Source organism: Prosopis cineraria, unplaced genomic scaffold, assembly GCF_029017545.1.
Source record: "Prosopis cineraria cultivar Desert tree isolate PC_DT_omini unplaced genomic scaffold, ASM2901754v1 PC2, whole genome shotgun sequence".
NCBI classification, from domain to species: Eukaryota; Viridiplantae; Streptophyta; class Magnoliopsida; order Fabales; family Fabaceae; genus Prosopis; species Prosopis cineraria.
Genome location: NW_026555333.1, coordinates 18,885,985 through 18,909,915, shown reverse-complemented (window position 1 = coordinate 18,909,915; position 23,931 = coordinate 18,885,985). Strand labels below are relative to the sequence as shown.

The 23,931-nt window shown below is 33.7% G+C and overlaps 2 protein-coding genes across 2 annotated transcripts; one reads left to right on the top strand and one right to left on the bottom strand.

The window, feature by feature from the left end:
* The first annotated feature begins 2,758 nt into the window (after positions 1-2,758).
* On the top strand, positions 2,759-6,817 carry LOC129301886 (protein transport protein SFT2-like). Its single transcript, XM_054940509.1, has 4 exons — positions 2,759-3,191; positions 5,068-5,335; positions 5,519-5,623; positions 6,447-6,817. The coding sequence occupies exons 1-4, from the start codon at positions 2,992-2,994 to the stop codon at positions 6,555-6,557; spliced, it is 684 nt and encodes a 227-aa protein (XP_054796484.1). The 5' UTR covers positions 2,759-2,991; the 3' UTR covers positions 6,558-6,817.
* A 2,744-nt stretch (positions 6,818-9,561) lies between these two features.
* Positions 9,562-23,349, bottom strand: LOC129301887 (kinesin-like protein KIN-14F). Its single transcript, XM_054940510.1, has 18 exons — positions 23,193-23,349; positions 22,501-22,713; positions 18,930-19,093; positions 18,661-18,804; positions 18,206-18,565; positions 15,319-15,387; positions 14,975-15,199; positions 14,790-14,871; positions 14,585-14,680; positions 14,328-14,507; positions 13,880-13,986; positions 13,120-13,313; positions 12,836-13,018; positions 12,498-12,751; positions 12,005-12,168; positions 11,728-11,919; positions 10,877-11,601; positions 9,562-9,976 (listed from the first exon to the last, which is right to left on the bottom strand). The coding sequence occupies exons 2-18, from the start codon at positions 22,658-22,660 to the stop codon at positions 9,820-9,822; spliced, it is 3,456 nt and encodes a 1,151-aa protein (XP_054796485.1). The 5' UTR covers positions 22,661-22,713; positions 23,193-23,349; the 3' UTR covers positions 9,562-9,819.
* Positions 23,350-23,931: the final 582 nt, after the last annotated feature.

The following is a 23,931-nucleotide window of genomic DNA, read 5'->3' as shown; positions in this document are numbered from 1 at the left end:
TAGTAACAAAGATAAAATCTACCTATATAGTTATATATCAATTATAAAACAACCACATGCATATAAAATTAAGTACACAAAACACGTTTACACACATTATAACTCATCATTGCTCATTCTATAACATTTTTGTCTCACATATACTAGGCACATTGTCACCATATTCTCAGATATATGACCATGACCTCTTATTCATGTGACTTGCCACAACTCAACACGTATGACACGTCATATATTTATTTAGACAATGATGAACCAACCTTACACCCTCCTTGTTTTCTTAGACCAAAATCATGGATTATAACATTGAATAGGGCTCTGTCCGTGTGATTGGACTACCCAAGCTCATCGATCGTGAGATGTGACCTAGCCAAAGATTACATAACTCACTCTCGGACCACGGCTTCTTCCATTTTTGGATCTCTAGGGTATCTCATACTCTAGGCTATTCTCCTTACTAAATCGATAGAGATAGCTAGGTTCTAGTTCCTTGACAAACTGTAGGATAATCCCTAATAAACTATGGGATAAGACTATACCCCCGTGCACTGGAGAGTTGCCTAAATATCATATGAATTTTTCTCTACTCTTAATCCCTAGGCGAACTCCTGTCCATTGATCATGCCATAGACAATACTCATTCTTTTTACCTTTTCCTTTGCTCATTATCAAAATCAACACATTGGACTCACGAACAAGCGCTACCCAAGTGCACATCGATTTCTTGTCTTTCACTTATATCACTCACACCTATTTTTCAATCACAATTGCTCATCTTTATCAAATCAATCACTCACTACTCATTTACAACACATCATCACATTCATTTTCCTAAAGACATATGCATGTTCATATTCAAAAATATCTTCATTTAACATTTGCATTTTAAACCACAATAACATTATGCACATTCAATTTTCATACACTCATTGAAACTAATATATGCTTTTCACATTGAAAATCAATTCATACATGCCACGTTCACAATTAGAAATTAATTTTCAATCAATTAATATATAACTACCCAAAGTAGAGTTTCTCCTAGTTACCTCAAACTTTTGAGAAGTCAAAAGTTTACCTCTCAGTACTAAAGCTTCCAAGCTTGAATTCCCACACCAAATAGGTGACCAAGAGCCAAAACTACAATCAATCAAGTTGAATTTCATCAACATTACCAACTCAAGTATTAAACCCTCAATCTCCACTTCTAAATTACCCAACATTTACTCCATAAGAATTTGAGCCCATCCCTTGAGTTTATTAATTATTTTTAGTCCCCAATAATATTAATGAACTATTAAATTTTCATTAATGGCATCACAATCTTCCAACCACCCATAATAAATGAAATTTTTGAATATTAATAATGCTCAACAACTTAAGACATCAAAAATTCATTATACTAGGTTTAGATATTCTAATCTACTCCTATTAACTCCATTTGAGTCAATAAATTTAACCCATAACCCATATAAATTGAAAATCCACTTCCATTATTAAACCCTAACTATAAACTCATAAATGTGGAAGAAATGGGGAGATTAATGAGTGTGATACTTGCCTTGGGTGTTTATAGCCTTTAAAATACTTCCAATATCGTCCACAAGTAAACCCTAGTAAAGCTTAGTACGTCTCTTCCATTCTCTCTTTTCTTTCTATCTATTTTTCGCATCAGTTTGCATATTATTTTTGCAGAATTTACACCGTGCGCCACGATACTTGTCCTCATATGCCGTGGCATATGGTACAGAGAAGACAACTCTCACTTGATGGCCCTGGCGCCACAACGCATTACGCATGCATTACGGCATGTGACACAGAGACTTTTTAGCTTGTTTTTCTTCATTTTTTGATCCTCAAATGACCCAATTTCACTTTGGACCTAAATTATACTTGAAATTCCAACTAAAAACATTTATTATTCTCCTCTGACCATACATCACATCAACTTATTTAATTATCCTTATTAACCTTAGTAAAATAGGGAATAAAAAACCAAAATGTTACATGAGGTGTGATGGATGTTTACTCCCAGGGGTTGTTTAAGTGACAATGCCATATTGTCTCAATTCTTATGTAATGTGCTACTGTGTGAGGTGCCTGTACCATAGCACACAACACAGAGGAGGTCATGGCATATTAGGATATGTGTAAGCTGTAATAAACACTCCTATAATTGTAAAATGTTATTTTTATCCTTCTTTTAAACTAAGTTTTCAAACATATTGATATCCCATGCTTCAAAGGGCTTACTACTCTGATTCATGCTCTATATAGGTTTGTTATGCTTTGGTTTAAATTTGACAACTTTGGATCCCAAAAATTTATGTATTTACACCATTTTATTTCAAATTTTATGTTTAGTCCAAATAACCATAATAGACCTAGAATATCAGTATTTTCTTTTTTTTACTATGGTTAATTTTATCTAATTATAATTGTTTTTTTTTATCATGGCAAGGTGACTAAGAAGATTAATTCTTAATTATCATAATAATCAATGACTTTATGGTTAAGTCTATTAGTAAATTTAGCAACTTTATGAAACCAATTTATTAAGTTTTACTATTTTAAAGACAAGTCATAATTAGAATGGTTTAAAGAGTAAGTAGTTTGAAAACATATTAAATTTTATAAAAATGTTATAAATTTTAAAGTCAAGGGACATACATCATATAACCTCCGAAACAAAATGATTCTTTCTATTTTGGCTAAATATATGAGCAAAAGCGGTAATTTGGCTAAATTTTGTAGTGAAGCAGAAGCGATTTCTTCGAACCGCTTTGCAGATTCACACGTCCATTCATTTCGTTAATCTGCAGCCTTTACTATCGATAGACTTGTAAGAGTAGTCACAGACTCGTAAACCCCATGCTAATCATCCCTTCTCTGAATCAAACAAAGCAAAGTTGCATTCTTGATTTTCTATCATATTGTTCTTGATCTAGTATCTGAACTGAGGTTTGGGTTCCGCGAAAGCAAAAATCGAAGATGCAGAAAATGGCGCAGGGATGGTTCTCACAAGCCACTGACGGTGACAACAGCCAGAAACCCTCGTCTTCTCTGCTGGCCGATTGGAATTCGTACGCATCATCGCAATCTATGGAGGAAAACTCTGATTCCGCTTTTGGTTTTGACATCGAAGCTGCCGTAAGGTCTGCCAACGACACAGTGACGGGTACCTTCAACGTGTAAGCCATCCTTGCTACTCCTTACTCGTATCTCTTTAGATTTAGCTCAGTCTGGTTATGATATCTTGTTGGTTATTATGCTTTCTGGAGTTGGCTATGTGATGGGTTCTTGAATTTCGCTGATCTGCGACTGCCTTTGGATAATATGCATGATTATTAAGATTGCAGCTCAATAAGAATGCGTAATTGACCGATTTTTTTGGTATGATCTGCTGATTTTTAAGTGGTGCAGGCAGTAAAGAGATCGTAGGGATCAGTGGTAATTTATGCAATTAATTGGATTTGAAATAATTATTAGAGCTTGTTTAGTTTTTTCTTATCCTTCCGATGGATATTCTTAGCGCTCATTCTTATTTGCAGAGAACAAAACTTGTTCCTTAACTCTATTGGATTTTGATAGGTAGTACAATGGGAGTATTAGAAAAAGAAGATCTGAAATTTTTGTGATAGAAAGATATTCATGAAGCTAGAAGTTAAACTTTTATTTTCTTCACATATATGTTAATATAATTTGGGATGTCAAGAGAAGTTATCTAAATTTGAGCTTAGGAAGTATGAAAACATTGAGATGCATGTGTTGTAAGTAGTGGCAGAGGCTGAATTGGCTTCATATTTTCAAATTCTTATATTTCCTCTTCATGCGGTGAATTAAGCTCTAGGAACTCTATTTGAATCCTTGCCTCCCCAAGTCCCCAACCACTTGAGCTGACCCTTGATGACCAATCTTTACACCCTGTTATCAAGATGCTTCATATTAGCTGTGAAGATAGTGCATGGGTCTTTTGATCCTTAACCATTCCCCTTGTCGTGTTCTATATTTATTGGCAAGGAGTAACTTAGGCTCATTGGTTGGAATTTGGATCAGTTAGACCGGCTTAATCTCCTTAGTTATTATGTAGAAAAACCAATATGAAAGCTACATGGCAGCCTTGTGCTCAAATATTTTGTATTTTCAATTTCTATTGAAGTCCTTATTTCTAGTCAATGTATAAATTTTACTTGTGGGAAGTGTTTATCGTATGATTGGAAAACCATTCCATGAGCTGTTTGACATATGAAGCTGATTTATGTTTATTTCAAAGATGAATCAATTTGTGATGGGTACAAGAATGTGCCAAAGTATTAAAATCTTGACACTTGATGTGTTGAAGAATGAATTTGTTAGAAACAAAGTGACATGCATATTAGGTTCAGAAAATAAAGTGATATGTGCATAAAAACCATTCGATATGCTGTCTGTGAGTTATGTAGCCGATTTATGGCTATTCCAACATGGATCTATTTGTGACACGAATGACGGTATAGAGTGGAAAAATGTTGACATATTGATGAATGGTATTATTAGAAACAGAGATTTTAGGTTCTGAAATTAGAGAAGGGTCTCCCTTATATAACTAGTAATCATAAGAGCTTTGGGTGGGGCCCTATTTCTTTTTGTAATGATTTAAATTTCAAATTGATCATGGCTACGATATGTGAATATCCCTTGAGATGTTTTGCTGTCAGAATACTGGCCAGGCTGTTGATGAGTCAATCATTTAAATTGGAATGTTCTCTTTTTATTTCTTTCTCTCTTTGGGCTCCTATCACAACATTACTTTAAGAGCATAATTCGTTGTTGATGAGTTCCAGACTACATATTATTATTGTTTTAAGATGTAAGAGTGCAAACATGTTAGCATGATGGATTTAAATTTCCATACCAATTGTAGATGGAAATACTGTCTGTTCTTGTCAGCCTAATCAGAGAATGAATTGCCTTAATAGTTCTAAACGAACATGCTGGGTGGAAACTGCTTATAATAATCATAATAAATTGTTTTGCCTGAAATAATTGTTTTCAAGTAGTTATGGAATTTCTTATATGATTGTGTAGGGTTTCTAAGGGTGTGAGAGATATACCTGGCAACTTCCAGTCTGCCACTAGTAATGTACCTTCGGGGAAAGCTCTCCTTTATTTTGGTTTGCTTCTAGCGACTGGGGTTTTCTTTCTTTTCATTGCATTTACCTTGTTCCTTCCTGTTATGGTGGTTATGCCTCAAAAGTTTGCCATATGCTTTACTCTTGGGTGTGGATTTATTATCGGATCATTCGTTGTTCTCAAAGGTCCAAGGAATCAGTTTGCCCACATGACATCAAAGGAGGTACGTTGTTTGAATGTTATTTCTTATCTTATACATATTGCATGTTGATAATAGATCTCTCGACCAGTTATGACATGGTTCGTTCATTGTGTTTTTGGGTCTTCTAGAAGAAGTCTCATTGATTTGATTGCATCCACTGGATGCTTTATTTTTACACGATCTCTCATTTTGTCTACATTTCAGAGGCTCCCTTTCACATTGGGTTTTATAGGCAGTATGGTTGGTACCATATATGTGTCAATGGTGCTTCACAGCTACATTCTCTCTGTGTTATTCTCTGTCATACAGGTATTCGTTTCATGCATACTTAATGTGCTTATTCTTATATTTTTTGCTTTGACTGTGCCTTGTGTTTTTCATATGAAGCACGGACACTTTGAGTAAGGAACTACTTTTGCATGACACATTGGACATTTGGTATTTGTGTTGATACTCCAAAACCTCAATGCAATGCTTTTAAGATTGAATATGTTGGACTTCAAGAATGAATATATTGGAATGTGATGTTGGGGCATTTGTTTGATGCTTTCTAATGATGTTATAACCATACTAGCCATATTTTAGGTGTGAAATATTTGTTGTCTCAGACACGTGTACATATGTATGTTTGTGTAGGTCCTTCTTGTGTCCTTTATTATATTTTAGATTTTAGACTTAGCCAGGCGCTTGTTCCCTTTTTCTGTCTGTTTCAACACCCATAGTTCTGAACCGGAACTTCTGGTCACATTTACTGTTAATGTAAAATGTGCAAAGCTTTAAAGCCAACCACCTGGAACTAATTTAGGTGGTAAAGCAACCCTTCTGGTGTAAATAAAAAGTTAAAAAAAAAAAGTAGTATAAATCCTTTTACTCTAGTTTTATTTTATGTTCATCAATGTGACCGTCGCTTTTATCAAGTAGAGTGAATGATATGAATTTAAGAATGTTGTATCTGCCTGCTTGGTAGTCAGAAATATATTATGGTTATGATATTGACAGTCTCATGAAGTGGTTCAGGTCACTGGGGAGTGGAAATATATCCTCATAGGTTGATGCAGATTTATGCATTTATTTATATATTATTATTTCCTCTAAAACCATCCAATCTTATATTGAAATTGATTAATGATAGGTTCTGGCACTTGGGTACTATGCAATATCGTATTTCCCTGGCGGATCTGCTGGCATGAAATTTTTGACATCTGCTCTTACATCTTCAATACTGAAATGTTTTGGGAGGTGACGCATTTTAGTTTATGAGAGGGGAGGTATGCTCTTTAGTCCATGTGGTAGTAGCTGACCTGTAAATTTGTCTCTCAAGATATGTCATGTGTTCAACTTTTGAACTGTTATGAAAATATAGCTGATTTGAAGCATCATCTAATGATTTTCAGAGATTTCAATGTTTGTTGTAGTTTATTGAAGAAAAGAAAACTCACTGACGTTTCAGCCACAAGCTTTTAATTGCAAAGAATATTGCCTGACCAATGGTTTGACCCACTATTCTGCATTACTGTGTTTTTCTCCTCTCTACATACCATCACTTTTAAGGTTAAGGTGCAGAAATATTCAGAAATTTTTTTTCTCCGAGGGCTATTAATATATTTAAGGCAACAATGGTGTATTCATTAACTTTATAAAAGAGATCAACCTTCTCCAATTCATTACAATTACTTGATTTTGACAGTTAAGTTCTAAGAATAAAAATTTTTGACCATCATGTTATTTTAACGAATTGGGAGAGGTTAATTTACATATATGTGTGTGTAAAGTTAATAGATATCTATGCACCATTCTTAATTTAAGAGTACGAGTTCCTGAAAAAAAAAATTTCTTAAAGCATTTGTGCACCTTAACCCTTACTTCTAATGAGATATTATTTGACCCACTTTCTTTGATTTCTTGTTTGCTGGTGGACATTATCTCCTGTTGCTAACCGAAACAAACCAAATTGCGGGCTAGACGAAAGGTTTATTTGTGTAGGTTCGGTCATTTTAATTTTAGACTGTAGTTATCTATAGGCCTTGTATATATATATAATCGTCAAAAAAATTGTACTATTTATAGGCTGTAAGCAATATAGCTAATTTCAAACCCCATAAAAAGCACGGTTTAGTTCAAATTGAAACAATCAAATCAGTTTTGTGAGGGGAGGATTTCTTAAATTTTTATTTTCAGTTGGTCTGGCTGTGTTACATGCGTGCGTGTGTGTGTGTGTGTGTGTGTGTGTGTGTGGTTGGGGTTTTATACGATTGTAAGGGTGTTGGGAATATCAATATTAATAACATGGCTAAAAGCATCTGAGGGAATACTTATTAAAACTTATTTTCGGCCCAAATCATTATAGCTTCCAAAATAATTTTAAGTTACATCTAATGCAGTTCAATTATCAAAAGCAACACGAATGTTTAAACAAGGACCGTAAAGTTCTCTTACGTCATGAACGATTTGTAGTAAAAATTTATGTATCTTTTAAAGATATTGATGAAAATTGAAGACATCCGATTATTGAAATTGAATTATTAAAATGCCATAATTCTAATTATTGAAGTAATAATAATAGAAAGTCATTTATGAATTTAAAAAAGGTTAATTGTGAATTTAAAAAAGATTACTTGTGAATTTATGCAAAACTATTTGTGAATGGATTAATAGTTTTGTGAATATATATATTTATAATTGTCAAACTCTCACGTTAACTCTTTGAATTTAATATTTTTATGTTTTTATTTTATAAAATTGTATCAATTTATTCATAAACTTGAATTAAATACAAATTTAATTAAACTTGTTAATTTACCTTCAAGTTTATTATTTTTATGTTTCTAACTTATAAAATCATGTTAATTAATTATTAAATTTGGATTAAATGTAAATTTAGTTAAACTTGTTAGATTGTCAATTTCTTTTTTGAGTTAAGTATATATTATGAAAAATTCAATTTATAAAAGTTATAGGACCTGATTTAAAGAAAGAAAAAATTAAACTGCAAAAACTAATATTAATAAAAAAAATATAAAAGATAAATTCTCCTATTTTAAAATTTTTATGTTTTGTATATAATAATTTATCAATATAGATGAGTTTAATTTTAATGATTTATATTTTTAATATATTTAAATTAAATTATGGTCATATTTTATTGGCTATTTATTAATAGGGTAAATTCTTATGAGTTTACTATTCAAATTTGTAATATAAATTTATATTTTTATTATAAGTTTATTTAAACTCACGAATTTAACAATCTTATATACATCATCACATGTGAATTTTAAAAAAGTTACTTGTCAATTTATGGCTGGTCAATTGTAAATGGATATGCAGAAATATGAGAGCATCCTTGTATAATTGATTTACAAATAAGATTATTCATATTCATTCATGACTAACATTATGTCTATTTTTACAAATGACATTCCTTAAATTTATAACTATTCCTAAATTACAAGTGGTAATGTATAAGAACTTATTTGGTTTCTATTCTCATTTTTTGTTTTTAAAAACTATTTTTGTGATATAATTTATAAAAAAAATTCAAAATGAAACCAAAAAAAAATCCGTATGGTTGTATTAATTTAAAAATAATTTTAGAACTAAAAAATCAATATTAATGATCACCAGCAATTAATGGTAATAGCTTATGATAAATATTGAACAAGATAACTGTAACTTTTAACAATTAAATCTAATGTTTCTATTAAAAACAAAAAAAAATGAAAATAACTTTTAAATTTTTATTTTTTAAAAAAATAAAAATATTTTTGAAAGCAATTATATTTAAAATATTCGTCTAAGCAATTTTTTTAATTTTGTGTGTTTAAAAACAAAAAAAATATTGTTAAAAATAAAAACCAAACAAGCCCTAAATCTACAAAGTTATCTATTTATTTATAATTAAATTTTTATAAATTCACCCATCACTTTTCTTAAATTTAAGTGATAATACATAAATTCATAAATTTATCTATCCATACAATTGGCTTTTTATTGATTTGTAAGTAACATTCATTACATTTACCATTAAATTTACTTAAATTCATGAATCACATTCTATTAATTATTTTAATAATTATTTAACTGCAAATAAAAACAATAGCATTTGCATAACATTGTAATAATTTGAGAGTTTGATTAATGCCTTTTGGCTCCCAAAAAAAAAAAAAAGTGTGATTATTGCCTTCACAAGTTTTGTAGCTGTCAGTTTCCCTAGAAATTATAAGTAACGTTGTCAATGTCATAGAATGTTTCAAGAGACATATTAATATTGATATTTAAATTTAAATATAAGATATTTCAATTCAATCACAAAGAAGCATGCTCAGGCCTCGAGTGAGAATACAAGAACAGATAAAAAGTCGCACAGACTCGCCTCAGAGATCTTGAAAACCTCTATAAATTATGTGAGCTCAAACTCCCAGCATAATTAGCAATTACTGTACAAAAAATACAAGTATAAATATCAAGGGAAAAAAATTGATTGTCCCATTTTAAACCTGAAATTCTCAAGATGAAAGGAATTTTCCACGAGGGGTTGATCTGCTTCTTCCAAATTCAGGCATGGATGTATTGCTTCCTTCCTTGAGATTTCTGCCAGAACCATTTACCAGTTTGTTCTCAACCTTGCTAGCCAATAAAGGTTCCCCTGCTTGGAGTGTTCCTCTGCATATAATATACATGCCCAATTATCAATATCTTACAAGTCTAATGGTCTATAAATGTCAAGTTTCTAGGAAAGTTTTTTTCTCCTTTCTTTTAAGAAAAAGTCACATTCTCAAGAATTCACAATAGCCTTTTTTCGACAACTCGACAAGTTTGGATCTTCTACAGATTGCAAGGGTGCTGTAATGTAGTAAGAAAGAGATTTACACCAAAAATGAGGTGTATGAGGTATTAGAATGTATTAAAGAGTTCCACATTAATTAAAGAATGAATTGGAGGTATATAACCTTGAGGTAAGTTCTACCAAGTTGGTTTAAGCTATTTTAATGGAAAGACAAACCTAATATATATATATATATATATATATCTAATTCCGCAAAGTTTAATATGGCATTAGAGCCATTTGCTGTGGGACACAAAAGAAACAGAGAGTAGGACAAACAAAGAAGAGAAAAAAGGAGATAGCACAAAAAAATGAAGATTGTGGATCTAAGGCCTCTGAGACTCAAAAGAAATACAAGCCCAGACAAAGAAAATGCAGTAGAAGGAATATTACATATTGAAAAGTCCCATTTTGATTAACTATAGAATGAATAGAAGGTTAGTTAAGTCTTACCAAGATTTGATAGAAAGACAAGCCTAATATATACGTAATTCCTAAAGTTTAATATGGAGCTCATTTTATTAAATTACACACGTCCCAATTTTTTCTCTCTCTTCCTCGCAGGACTATGCGCTGTAAGATAACTTACTGCAGAGGACTTGGAGTTGCAGGGGACAAACATGTAATAAATATGTTAATTTTAGGAAAAAGTGAACTCATTAGTTTAAGAAAGCTCTAGTTAACATTAGGCTAATAATTCAAAAGCCATATTGTTAATTGAAATCTGTCGGGCATACCTGGGTTTAAGGTTCTGAGAATTTCTTGGGAAATTTTGACGTATCTTCTTAAGGTTTAGTGCAGCATGGACTGGGGAATCAATTAAGCCAAGATCATTTTCCGGCTCGGAGTAATCACTCTTTCTAGGTGCCTCCAATGCCTTTTCATCAGCAAGGTCCATGTCAGGGATCGGCACAGGTATCAGATCAGATTTTTGAATCCTAAAAGGAAGTTGCTGGGGATGCTGATGCTTGGCCTTGGCCTTCCCCTCAGCTTTGCTCTTTCTTATACCTCCTTGTCTTACTGCAGTTAGTGCTTGTTTAAATTGTTCCTCTTCTTGTTCATGATGAACTTTCCTGGAGCTGACCTTCTGGAGGTTGAAGAGAGCTTCAGAAATGTTATCTTGTTTCACCAGCTCATGAAAACTCATATTCACCCTCGAGTTAATGTCAGTGCTTGTGGCCATAGGCAATGGGGAAATAGATTTGTTTACCGGTACTCGAGCTGGAAATGGATGTTTCAATATTGGCTGGTTATCTGCTGTGTCAGTTCTGACCTTGCTTTTAATGACAGAGCCTCTATCTGTGGATATTGATCTCCTGATAGGAGGAGATGGTGATCTTCCTTTCCCTGAGTTTGCTATTTTTTCTTCAGGCAGATGAGGCATTCTTGGAATGGACTCTTTGTCCATGAATGATGAGGGATATCTTGACCTTCTTTGCTTTCCTGAAGAACAACTTCTAGCCTGAAAATGAAGTTTCAGATTGAATTATATGAGAGAATGCAAAGGAGAATTAATCAAAGCACAGTTTACAAGTAACTTGTTAAACCAAGTTTATGGTAAAAGTGTTATAATATTGCATTTAAGTACTTCAGAAATTTTATCATCAGTCAGTCGCTGGCAAGATTCCGACTTCACACTGGCATTGACTCCGATTTTGGGAAGGCGAAAAGGGGAAACTGCCCTTGGTTTCTGAGATTCTACAATGTTTCGAGCATTCCCAGCTCTCCATTGCTCCAGTTCAGCCTCCTTCCTCTCCAATGCCAACTTGAGGTTCGATATCTAGTTAAAAACAGAAAACCCAGTTCTCAACAATTCTAACAAGCGTTGAATCTAAAATTGCATCACAAGTGACTAGCAAACGAACCACTTCTTTGAGCTCTTTAATTTCACCAGTTTCCTTATGAGACTGGGCAGCGCCAAGTTCAATGGATGCCACCCTCTCAGCAAACTTGAGCGTGCTAATTGTCTCCCCAAGAGCATTTTGTTCAGGATTTATATGAACAAACATCAAAGTTTTGGCATGCCCACCTATTGAAATGAAATTTGATAAAAACAACAGAAATAGAGCAAAGACTAAGATAATTTTATGGAAATTCAATGAAACAAGTTATTACCAAAGACAAAAGAAATGCAATTATATCTTCATTTTAAACTACAAATCATTCATTGGCCAGATTTTCCCCCAAAAAATATGATGCAATGATGAAATCTATTGCATAATTTGACTTTTGAAATTGAAATTTGAAATCACTCCCATTCTAAATGCCCTTATCACCTATTGTCATGAGCAATTTGCACTGAAGTAAAAGAGAGAGGATGAGGGATGGGATCCTCCATGAGAAGCCTACATCTATTACCTAAAGAATCTTGTAGTACTTGTGTGAGCTTGCTATTCCTGTAAGGAATATGTGGACTTTTTTGTGCCAAGGCAGATATAACATCTCCCAGTGCAGATAGAGATCGATTTATATGTTGCGCTTCCTTCAGTCTTTCTCCAACAGCCTCAGATTTGTCAACCCTTTCGCTTCCAGCCAAATCAACGAGATGGAGACAACCTTTAAGAATGGAGTTGGAAACTAGCTCTCTTCCTCGAACATGAATTGTCAAAATGCTGCAACAGGGTGGCCAAATTGTCTCATTATATAGCTATAGAACAAATGGAGAGGCCAACTAAGTCAATGAAGAGGAAGTTTACCAATGAGAACGGCTGCTTCGCTCATTTAGAGCGGTAGCACCCACTGCACGATTCTTCTGACCAATCCTCATCAAATCAAGAACATCTTCAGTACAATTAACTGGAACTAAACATGCATCAGGCACATTAAGGCCATTCAATTGAGAGTTGTTTCGTATATCTAATGTAAACCTTGTTAAGGAAATGAAACAACTAACAAATAAATGCTACAACCAACCTCTGTACAAAAATTAAGAGTTTCACACAGAAGCAAGGAAATATGATGATGTTATAGGAAAAAGCAAGTAGTAAAAGGATATCTTCTATTAGAGCCATCACTAACTAATAAATCTCTCACTTGTTCATTGTATATTTCAATCATCTGTACGCCAACATCATATTTTATAGCATTCAACCTTTCCTTTGATATCTGGAATAAGTCACGCAACGCTCTATAATTTACTCCCCATGTCTCTTCCGTCGTTAAATCTGGGCCACTCTATAAAAGCATAAAATCACGTTAATACCACACATAATAAATGATGAAATAATAATGAATGTCCAACTCGAAAAAAATTCTGTAACCTTCAATGATGCCATCCTTTTGGCGTGGGTTTCAAGTTTGATCAAATGGATAACTATTTCTCTTAAGGTCGATGAAGAGCATAATATTTAATTAACAATTGTTCATGGGTTGTAAAGTTTCAGAGGAATATTCATTTGTGAGTGTTTGATATTGTTTCCAACATGTACTCTTTTTAGTAGGAAATGGCTCAAAACCGAGATACGAGCTACATAATAGTTTGAATAGTTACTTACAAGTTACCATAAATAAATTAACTAAAAAGAAAAACGTATTTTTACAAATAATACAAGGATGAACCCTACAAAAAATTTATTATTGAAAAAAATACATATTCAGATTCTTTCATCTCATGCTATAATGATTAACAAGTACTTAAGAATAACACGCTACACAAAATACCAAATAAATTAAATCTACAAGGTAACATAGTGTAAGTTCTAATATTCCACAACTACTATGCATGTGCAATGTGAAATTACCATTGTGTAGGTCTTCCCAGAGCCAGTTTGTCCATATGCAAAGATGCATACATTATAACCATCTAAAACAGACCTGACCAGTGGTTGCGTGTCAGCATATATTTGTTCTGCACATGATAATGAAATCATCATTAATTACTTTGAATATGAACTAAAAGGATATTAACTCTTAAAAACAAAATAGTATTATTTATATATTTCTATAGATCGATCACATTTGTTTTATTACACAGCACGATAACACGATGCAACAATTGGAATATAAAAGCAAAACATACAAATTAATTTTTTTCTCTCTCATTGCCACTAGAAAAATAAAAGAGGAAAAAGATAATTAAATCATTACACAGAGCAGACTAAGAGCTATTTAAACATACTAATACAAAACAGAGCATAAGGTAATACTAAAGCAATTGCAATTAATCAATAACATGTAAAAAAATTATACCTTGTGTGACATTTGTTGCAAAGACCTTATTGAATTGAAACACTCTTCTTGCATCTTTGCCCTGCTTAAGGGGGTTAACAATCATGATATTTCCACCTTCTCCTATATAATCTACTGTTGACTTTACATTTGATTGTCCTGGTAAGAAGGGTCTCACTCTACAGTAGACCCTAATAGTTCCTATAGGACAACAAAGTTATCAGTATCCACCGTAACATTAGATTCACCGACAAGAAATATTTTAAATTCTTGTGCACCTTTCAGGTCTTGTACTTGATTGTAGAGTTGACGATTCTCCTCTAAGACTTTGTGGTAGGAAGAGGCTGCCACTTCTAGGCTCTTAATATGATGATCTAAGTAGGACACCAAACTTAACTCAGTATTGTGGGAAGAAAAATCAAATTAAAGGATGGGACAAATGTGGAAAATGTTTCTCATGAAAACCATTTCTTAGTTTCTCACCAAGCCTGCCCAATTCTTGCTCCCACTCTGATTGAATTTGTTTGACCTCCATCTTTGTCTCTTCAAAAAGGTATTTCATCCCCTGAAGCATGAGAAAGGCCCTTTTAGCGTGGGTGCTAGTGTAAACTTACAAGTCATATAATCAAAGCAACAAGAACAATGCATTCTATTTGTTAATTACATACCTCAAGTTGTTTCTGTTGCTCATTAACTATTTCAGCATGGTTAAAAGAATAATTACTCTCCTTCCGAGTGCGGTCAAGTTTTCCTCCACAAATGCAGAATTTTGAAAAATCTTTGGACGCCAAACTACTTCTTTGGTTGAGATATAATGAGATAGCTTCTATGAACTCTGTTTTTGATAGGCAACCAATATCACCTTTCAATATTTTCTTCAAGAAAAAACCAAGCTGCAATATCGCAATATAAAAAAGACATGAATGATTAAATGGCATTGGAAGGTTAGAAACAAAGGACAATGATATTCTATAAAAGTAGTATTGACAAAATTATTCAAACTTTAAATCACCTGATTGCGTTGAGAAACAAGCAACGATGAGAAATCTTTGACTACCTTGGCGAGCAATGCATCAATTACCTATAAAGTGTACATCTATTAACAATGATATTGAATAAAGCAAATTAGAAGAATAGCAAAAGTTCATTTTTGTAAAGGAAATAAGAAATTAAACCTTCATAATAATTTCATTTGTCATTCTCAGCAAATATTCAACTCCGCCTATGTTTATAGCTGGTCCCAAGCCCGGGTAAAGGAGGAGGGTTGTGTTAGGCCATCAACAGCCAATGTAAAAATTTGTTGAATCTATCATGAATATGGACAATAGACGTTATAATGTTAATGCTAGGTCGTTGCCCGTAAGTAACGCGCTGCATGGCTCGAGTAGTAACACCAAGGATTAGGTGGTGGCAATTAAAAGGTGAGAAGCAAGATATTTTCAAGCGAAATCTTTTGGATAAAGGAATTTGGGATTCTCAGGGAAGTGCTAACATCATATGGGAGGATATGGCTAAAAAGATACGGGAGGTTGCAAAAGTAGTTTTGGGAGAATCGAAAGGTCCTGGTCCGAGAGATAAGGAGTCTTGGTGGTGGAATAATAGTGTACAGGACAAAATCAAGTATAAGAAGAACTGTTTTAAAGCCATACATTTGTGTAACAATGAGGAAAATTGGGAGAGGTACCGTATGGCTAAGAAGGAAACTAAGAGAGCTGTGGGTGAAGCTCGTTCTAAAGCTTTTGAAGAATTTTATAAGAACCTTGAGACGAAGGAAGGAGAGCAAAATATTTATAAGATTGCCAAGAGTAGGGAAAGAAAATCAAGAGATCTAGAACAGGTAAGGTGTATTAAGGATGAAGAGGGAAGAATTTTAGTTACAGATGATGAAATTAAAAATAGATGGGAGACTTATTTTTCTAAACTTTTCAATGATGGAGAGGATTCATCTAGTAACTTGGAGGATTTAGTAACTGGTGAAGGAGAACAAAATTTGTCATTCTATCGAAAAATACGTGATAAGAAGGTAAAGGAAGCTCTTAAGAAAATGGCAAATGGTAGAGCTAACGGACCTGATTGTATATCTATCGAAGCGTGGAAATGTTTAGGTGAAGAAGGGGTGAGATGGTTAACTAAGTTATTTAATGTGATTTTACGGTCCAAGAAAATGCCTGATGAGTGGAGGAGAAGTACATTAATTCCTATTTATAAAAATAAAGGAGATATTCAGAATTGTACTAACTATAGAGGGATTAAACTCATGAGCCACACAATGAAATTGTGGGAGAAAGTAATTGAGCACAGGTTGAGATTGGAGACAAGTATTTCTGAGAATCAATTTGGTTTTATGCCAGGTAGATCAACCACAGAGGCGATTTATCTACTAAGGGGATTAATGGAAAAGTATCGTTGTAAAAATAAAGATCTACACATGGTTTTTATTGATTTGGAAAAAGCTTATGACCGTATACCAAGAGAAGTGCTTTGGAAAGCGTTGGAAAAAAAGGGAGTACGGATTGCTTATATTAAAGCCATACATGATATGTATGAGGGGGTAAAAACTAGTATAAGAACGCCTAGTGGTCAAACAAAGGATTTTCCTATAAAGATTGGGCTACATCAGGGATCATCTCTGAGTCCTTATTTGTTCAACTTGATTTTAAATGTTTTGACGGAACATATTCAAGAGGAAATCCCGAAATGTATGCTCTTCGCGGATGATATAGTTCTTATAGCAGAGACAAGAGAAGAGGTTAATTGCAAACTTGAGTTATGGAGGAGGACATTGGAGTCGAAAGGTTTTCGTCTGAGTAGAAGTAAGACGGAATATTTATATTGTAAATTTGATAAAGGACTATTCGAAAATAATTTGGAAGTGAAATTGGGAGATCAAATTATACCTCAAGTGGAAAAGTTTAGATATTTGGGAGCCATTATCCAAAATGATGGCGAAATCAGTGGAGATATTTCACATAGAATTCAAGCTGGGTGGTTTAATTGGAGAAAAGCTAAAGGAGTTATTTGTGACCGTAAGGTGCCTAATAAACTTAAAGGAAAGTTTTATCGTACTGCTATCAGACCGGCAATGTTATATAGTAGTGAATGCTGGGCTCTAACGGGACAGCAAGAGCATAAAGTTAGAGTAGCAGAGATGAGAATGTTACGATGGATGTGCGGACATACACGTAAAGATAAAATTCGAAATGAGCACATACGTGAAAAAGTGAGGGTGGCACCTATTGAGGAAAAAATGGTAGAAAATCGGTTGAGATGGTTTGGGCATGTACAAAGAAGACTAAGGGAGGCACCAGTGAGAAGAGTGGAACATATAACTTTGAGTCCGATTAAGAGAGGTAGAGGAAGGCCTAAGAGAACACTCTTGGAAGTTGTTGAACGTGATCTCTTAATTAATAATATTTCTAAAAGCTTAATAAATGATAGAGCACAATGGCGTCTTACAATCCATGTAGCCGACCCCACCTAGTGGGATAAAGGCTTGTTGTTGTCGTTGTTGTTGTTGTATTCTCAGCAAATATTCATGGTTGTTATAATTCAAGGAAATGGCTTGTTACATGCATATGATATTAGTACATATGTATAGCTTAGTGGTCAATGCAATGTCCTCAAGATGCTTATTTGCTTGTTGTAAGAGTAATTGAAAGTATTAAGAATGGACAATTATATTTATATTAGGGAGAATGACAAGTAAGGACCCCAGAAGAAAGTTAATGTCAAATTAGGATTTCTTCAACACTAAAATTCCCAAATTCAGTACTCCTTCTCTCATGTTTCGATGCTGAAATTCCTAATTTGACATTAACTTTCTCACAAGGCCCTTACTTGTCATTCTCCCTAGAATATAAGCTATAACAGTACAATACACTGGAAAGGCTCTTACCGACCATTGAATTCATAGGCAGATCTTCAATCCCATCCGTCTCTCTGACGTAAGCTTGAAGGAGTCTGAGTCCAAAGTGATCAAATAGGAATGCCAATGCATTGAAAGTTCTAGTTTCTTCAATCGAGATCTCACTAGATAGATGGAGAAATTCTAGTAGTTGTTCATATTGTGATGACTCAGACTCATCCAGGGATTCATCAGTTCCTTCACTACCAGTTATAGAGGAAGAAGACCCTTTTGGAAATGAAATAATCCTCACAGTTCCTCCATACCTCCATTCCCCAACTCCACCAGCTAGCTTCCATTCATAATATCCTTTCAAACACAGAATGCAATCCACAACTTTACTCATTGAACCTCCCTGTAGTTCCAAGTTCATTACGTTTATAAACAGAAGGGGATCAGGGCTAAAGCCAAACCACACTAGCATAAATTAAAATTAGAACAAAATTTAACCTTTTCTAAATCCGATGCTTCAAACGTCAATAGCTTCATATCCTTGACTGCCTCCAGAAAATTTCTCATATTCTCGAAATACTGAATGGCAGACTGAGCCGCTCCTTCTGCAGATTGAACCGCAAGAGTAGCATTGTCCACCACCTGTTGCCAATTCATTACCCAGAATGCAAATGAAAAGGAAAAACATCATCAAAAGTGCACGAAAGTGTTTTTCATGTCTATTAACTTAGAACGCGGTAGAAGCCCGAAAAGAGAGGGGGCAGCACCTTGAGAACAGCCCCGGGGTTGACTTTGTTGAGGACGTTGCAGAGAATGAGGCCATTCCGTAATGCAAGGCAGAACTCTTCTTCAGAGGGCTCTTTGGAGAGAGATGCCGACGCAACATGGTCCATCTCGCGTAGCCATTCTGCTGCTTTATACCTCCTTGAAGCTTACCACATACAATCGCAATCATACTCAGTTTCAGACCACTTACATCAACAAGACAGCAACGAAGAAAAAGGTTTGCCCGTTTTATCAATATGATTATTTTGGGAAAAAAAGATTAGAGACAACTATTAATTATTGATTATTGATTATAAAATCGTAGTAAGTATTGAAAAAAGAATTTATCTCTTTAGAAATATCTGAGGAGAGTTGGAAGGGGGTTGCAAATTACCAGTAGGGATAATGATTTATTGTAGATTTATCATGAATCAAATAAAATCAAGCCAGTAATTAAGTTAACTAACTCTGTTTTGTTGGGGAAGAAAACAATTTCAACTTAATTTTCTATTTTAATCAATTCCAATTGGATCAATTGGTTTAGTCGTTTTTCTAATGTACATTTTTTTTTTTTGCTGGAATGCATGGCTACTGCTAAAATGTGAATCAAATCCAAGTTTAATTTCACATAGCTTTTTAGTTAAATTAAAATCTTTTTTAAAAATGGATAGAAGTAAGATCTAATAATATGAATGTGAATGCCTGACATCCTTAAAAGTGTGCACAATATTTTTTTTTTTCCCCATTTTGTAATGAATGGCTGCTACTTGAACTATGAATCAATTTGTTATAAATTCAAGTTTGATCCTAAATAAATTCTTGTCAAGTTTTTCTTGTCATCAATTCTTTTTAAGTTTAAATTTAAACTCTCTCTTATTTTTTATTTTTTTTTGGGGAAAACTAAGGTATACTGTCCAATTTAAAATGGGATATAATTTGATAGTCTATTCCAGTATTCTATCCCCGACACTTCAAAATTTCTTTTTGGCCAGTGCGAAGTTGGCCAAAAATAAGTAAGATTTTGGTACCACGTCCAGTTTTCTGTGGGACCTTAAAGTTCTTTTCCAACAAATGCTCAACATATTGGGAGTGTGATTGAAAGTTGGTTTGATTACGGGGTGGTAAGATGAGGGGCCTGGAAATGACTTGCGTTCATAATTTGCAAATTTACTGAAAAATATCCCAACTCCCTGTTTTCCCTATCATTAATCTTGAATGGTGGAATAAAAAATACTTCCTCCATCTCAAATTATAAAATATTTTTAAATAAAATTTTACATATTAATAAAGCTCATTAGATATATTTTAGAATCTTACTTTTTTAAAATAAAAATATAAATTTTTAAAAATACTCTTCATTTAATACTCAATTAATTAATAAAAGAATATTGAAGAGAATATATAAAAAAAGTAAAAAGTATCATTAATAAAACTTTATTTTTATTAAAAAATTATACTTTAAAATATTAATTTTTTTTAAAAAATATCTTATAATTTACGATAGAAAGAGTATTATTTTTATGTAAATAAATAATTACTAGAGAACATAAAAATTTATAATAACTTCACATACACATCCCAAGCCTCTCAAGTAATCAATTTAACAAGGGGGATCGCCAAATTGAGATGGGTTCGTTAACCTACTTTGCATCCCTCTACGGGCAACTCATTCTGCTGATCAAACTCGGGCCAAAAATGAATAAAAGAAGTCCTTACAAAGAAGTGTATTTAATTCTCTCTGTTGTCTATCTTTGGGACATAATCATAAAAGCACAACTTCTCAAAATTTTTCTCGAGAAGGCACTTATAACTTATCCCTTGTCATGTTTTCTTTTTTTTCCAAAAAAATGGGAATATTTATTCAAGCCAAGTAAGAAAATAATCCCTTGTCATGTTTTTAACAGACCATCTACCTCTCAAAAAAAAATTTCCTTCCTCCCAACTCCTCACCTGCCACACCTAAATTACTTCAATCTTTTTATGTGCCATATGCATATCAACCAAGCATAATATATAGAATACTTTAAAAAAAAAAGCATAATATATAGAAACTTCATGTAAACAAAGGCCACACCTAAATTACTTCAATCTTCTTATATGCAATACATATATATATATATACATATATATATATGTGTGTGTGTACATATATATATATGTGTGTGTGTACATATATATATATGTGTGTGTATATATATATATATCAACCAAGCATGATAAAAACTTCGTGTAAACAATGGCATCAAGTGCTTCGAATCATATTGTGTGCATGACTTTTCGCGTTCCAAACTAATTATTCTAATTGAGTTGAAATGATCATTTTTTCCACTTTGGAATTGAAAGTGGAAAAGATCATTACTGTCATGCTTTTCTTTTTAATCATTTTAACTCTAATCACAACAGGTTAAAAAGAAGGGATACAGTATTAAAGTTAAAGAAGATTAGCTATAATTAAAGATCCCAATGGTTAGAGTTAAGAATTCTTTCGGCGAAGATAATCAAATTTTTGGACCCATTCCTTAAAGCCGTTTTTGCCACCACATGCCCCGCTTCCTGCGCTTCATCATTACGTGCTTCACCATCTTTTCCATCCCTTCTTCAATTCTTTTTCTTTTCTCAATACCTCTTACCTGTTACTATATTTTTCTGTTTTCTATTTCTTTTTTTGTTTCCCTTGGGAGATTTATTCCCACATTGAACTGTTTGTTTCGTAAGTAACGCTAAATTACTACTTTTTTGTTTCTTTAATCTCTGCTTTTTGTTAAGTAAAGCAAGCTATCTGTCTTCTAATAACTGGGTTGACCCAAGAAGACAATGAAACCAAAAGGTAAGAAATAAACAAAATCACAAAATATATATATATATATATATCGGCCCTGTAACGCAACCACCGCCTAAAGTGCCACGGTACCATTTGATTTTCGCTTTTTAAAGTTTATTTAGAATATAGTCTTACAGTCATACCCCTTCTTTTTCTTAAAAAAACAAAAGAAGAAGAAGGGGAGAGAGAGAGAGAGAGAGAGATATCTCAAGTTTAAAAGAATTAAGAAAAAAGTACATAACCTCGCAAATATCGAAGCACCATGTAAGGTGTGAATTTAGTTGAAAATCAATTCCAGTTATTTTCAAGATTTTATATCCTACTATCCGACATGATACTAGCTTTTTTCCCCCAATGGATGACGCTAGTTAGATTGAATGTAAGATTAAATGTAAACCATGATATAATTTTGCTTATTAAAAAAAAAGAAAAGAAAAGCTTATCAAAAAATTATGATAAATGTTTTTGGCTATACCTGGAATTAAACTATTAAACCACTAAAGTAAAATCAAAACCACTATACCTAAAATTAAACCAGCACAGGTTCAGATATCCTCAAACAGATAAATTTTAATGTGAGAAGGGGCCAAAAAAACAACTAAAAATCAAACTGTTGCATTTAACACCTGTGCAATTTATTTTCAGATGAAGCAGTTGGTGATGGGTTGTTAGTGTAACTCTGCTTCAAGGCAATAAAAATATGTAAAAACAGGGTGTATCAGATCAGTACCAGTCTTATTAATATTACGTACCTGCTTCCTCTGCTTTCCTCTGAGCTAATTCCCGATCGTTGATGATCTCCTCAGTGACGACGAATGAAGCCTCGTTACTGATAGAGTTAGAGACTAATGCTTTCAATCCTCTCTTTGAAGGCGACGTGAAGAATGAGTTACCGTTGCTCTCTTGCGGCATCTTTTTTCTTCTTCAGCTTTCCCAGAAAACAAACATACAAATACGATTTCACTCTGCAACCAGAATTCCAAGCAAATTCTTCAAATTAACAGAAAGAGACTAAAAACGTGAAGAAATTCTGTGAATAATCCGGTGATTATGATCCGGATTTCATAATACAGACGAAACAGAGAGAAAACTTTGATCGAGTTTGTCTGATAGACAAGGGCACTACTTGATGTGGGAATGCTTAAATTCTGTAACCAGACATTGAAATTACGAGAAAAATAAGAATCTTTAAAAGAAAGAGGAAAATGATTAACATAAACTGGATGATTTTAACGAAACATTCAGGAGGTGAAATCCGAGAGGAAACAGCTTTCTGACTTTGATGATCTTAACGGAGACGAAAACCGTAAAGAAACACAGATTGTTGAAAGGAAAAGTAAGCTTAATTTACATGAACTATAATCTTTTAATGCAGCATTCAAGAACAAACACAGAGATCGAAGACTGTGCTCAGTGAGCTGGGAATCAGAGAAGGATTGGTTACCTGAATCTGAAGAACAAAGGAATTCAAAAAGCGTGATGGATCGGAGCTCAATCAGAAGCAAGGTTCTCGTGGAATGTGTGAATGATCAGCTTTCAAAAAAACTGTGTAGGCTTCTTTAATGCAAGAGAGTGAGGATGGCAGTGGGAGAGGAATATGAAATGAAAGGGCCTACGTTAGATTTCAAATGCTGGTTGTTAAGTCTTCTGGACCCGAAGAAAACGAAAGACGGAACCGTCACAAGGTACTCACGGCGCCATCACGGCCGTTTGCCACGTGGCGATGACATGTGGGTCTCTGGTGGGGCCCTGGTTCGTTGGGCTGAACGGCAGGATCCGGCCAGGATGATGGCGCCCTGCTCGTGCTTTTCAAACCCTTTGGACTTCGTTTCCAAAAATAATAATAATAATAATAATAATAACAATAATAATTAATAAAATATTCGGGCTACAGCATCCCATACTCTACGTATTTGTAGGTGTCTCACGTTTGCGTGACCGAGTCATGAGTCATGAGTCACACGGTCAACGGACACGTGCCATCACTAGTAGCAGTACAATACACATGCATGATAAGTACGTGTCAAGATGAGCAATGAATCCAACGTGTTTTATTTTATTAAGGACGATGTGTCAGGAAAAAAAACTGTTGAGAGGAGAGGAAAAATGGTGTGGCACCCAACAAAATGCATCCACGTGGACTTTTTATTTCCTTTTCTCCTTCTCATTTCTCCCCAACGAGA

Bases quoted from the DNA above. Each gene is read 5' to 3' on its own strand.
- LOC129301886 (XM_054940509.1), top strand. From the start codon at position 2,992: ATGCAGAAAATGGCGCAGGGATGGTTCTCACAAGCCACTGACGGTGAC. The intron at 5,336-5,518 runs GTACGTTGTTTG...TCTACATTTCAG, and splicing joins CCCACATGACATCAAAGGAG to AGGCTCCCTTTCACATTGGG. The intron at 5,624-6,446 runs GTATTCGTTTCA...GATTAATGATAG, and splicing joins TGTTATTCTCTGTCATACAG to GTTCTGGCACTTGGGTACTA.
- LOC129301887 (XM_054940510.1), bottom strand. From the start codon at position 22,660: ATGCCGCAAGAGAGCAACGGTAACTCATTCTTCACGTCGCCTTCAAAG. The intron at 19,094-22,500 runs GTACGTAATATT...GTATGTGGTAAG, and splicing joins GAGGAAAGCAGAGGAAGCAG to CTTCAAGGAGGTATAAAGCA. The intron at 13,314-13,879 runs GTAATTTCACAT...ATGCTTTTATAG, and splicing joins CTGGGAAGACCTACACAATG to AGTGGCCCAGATTTAACGAC.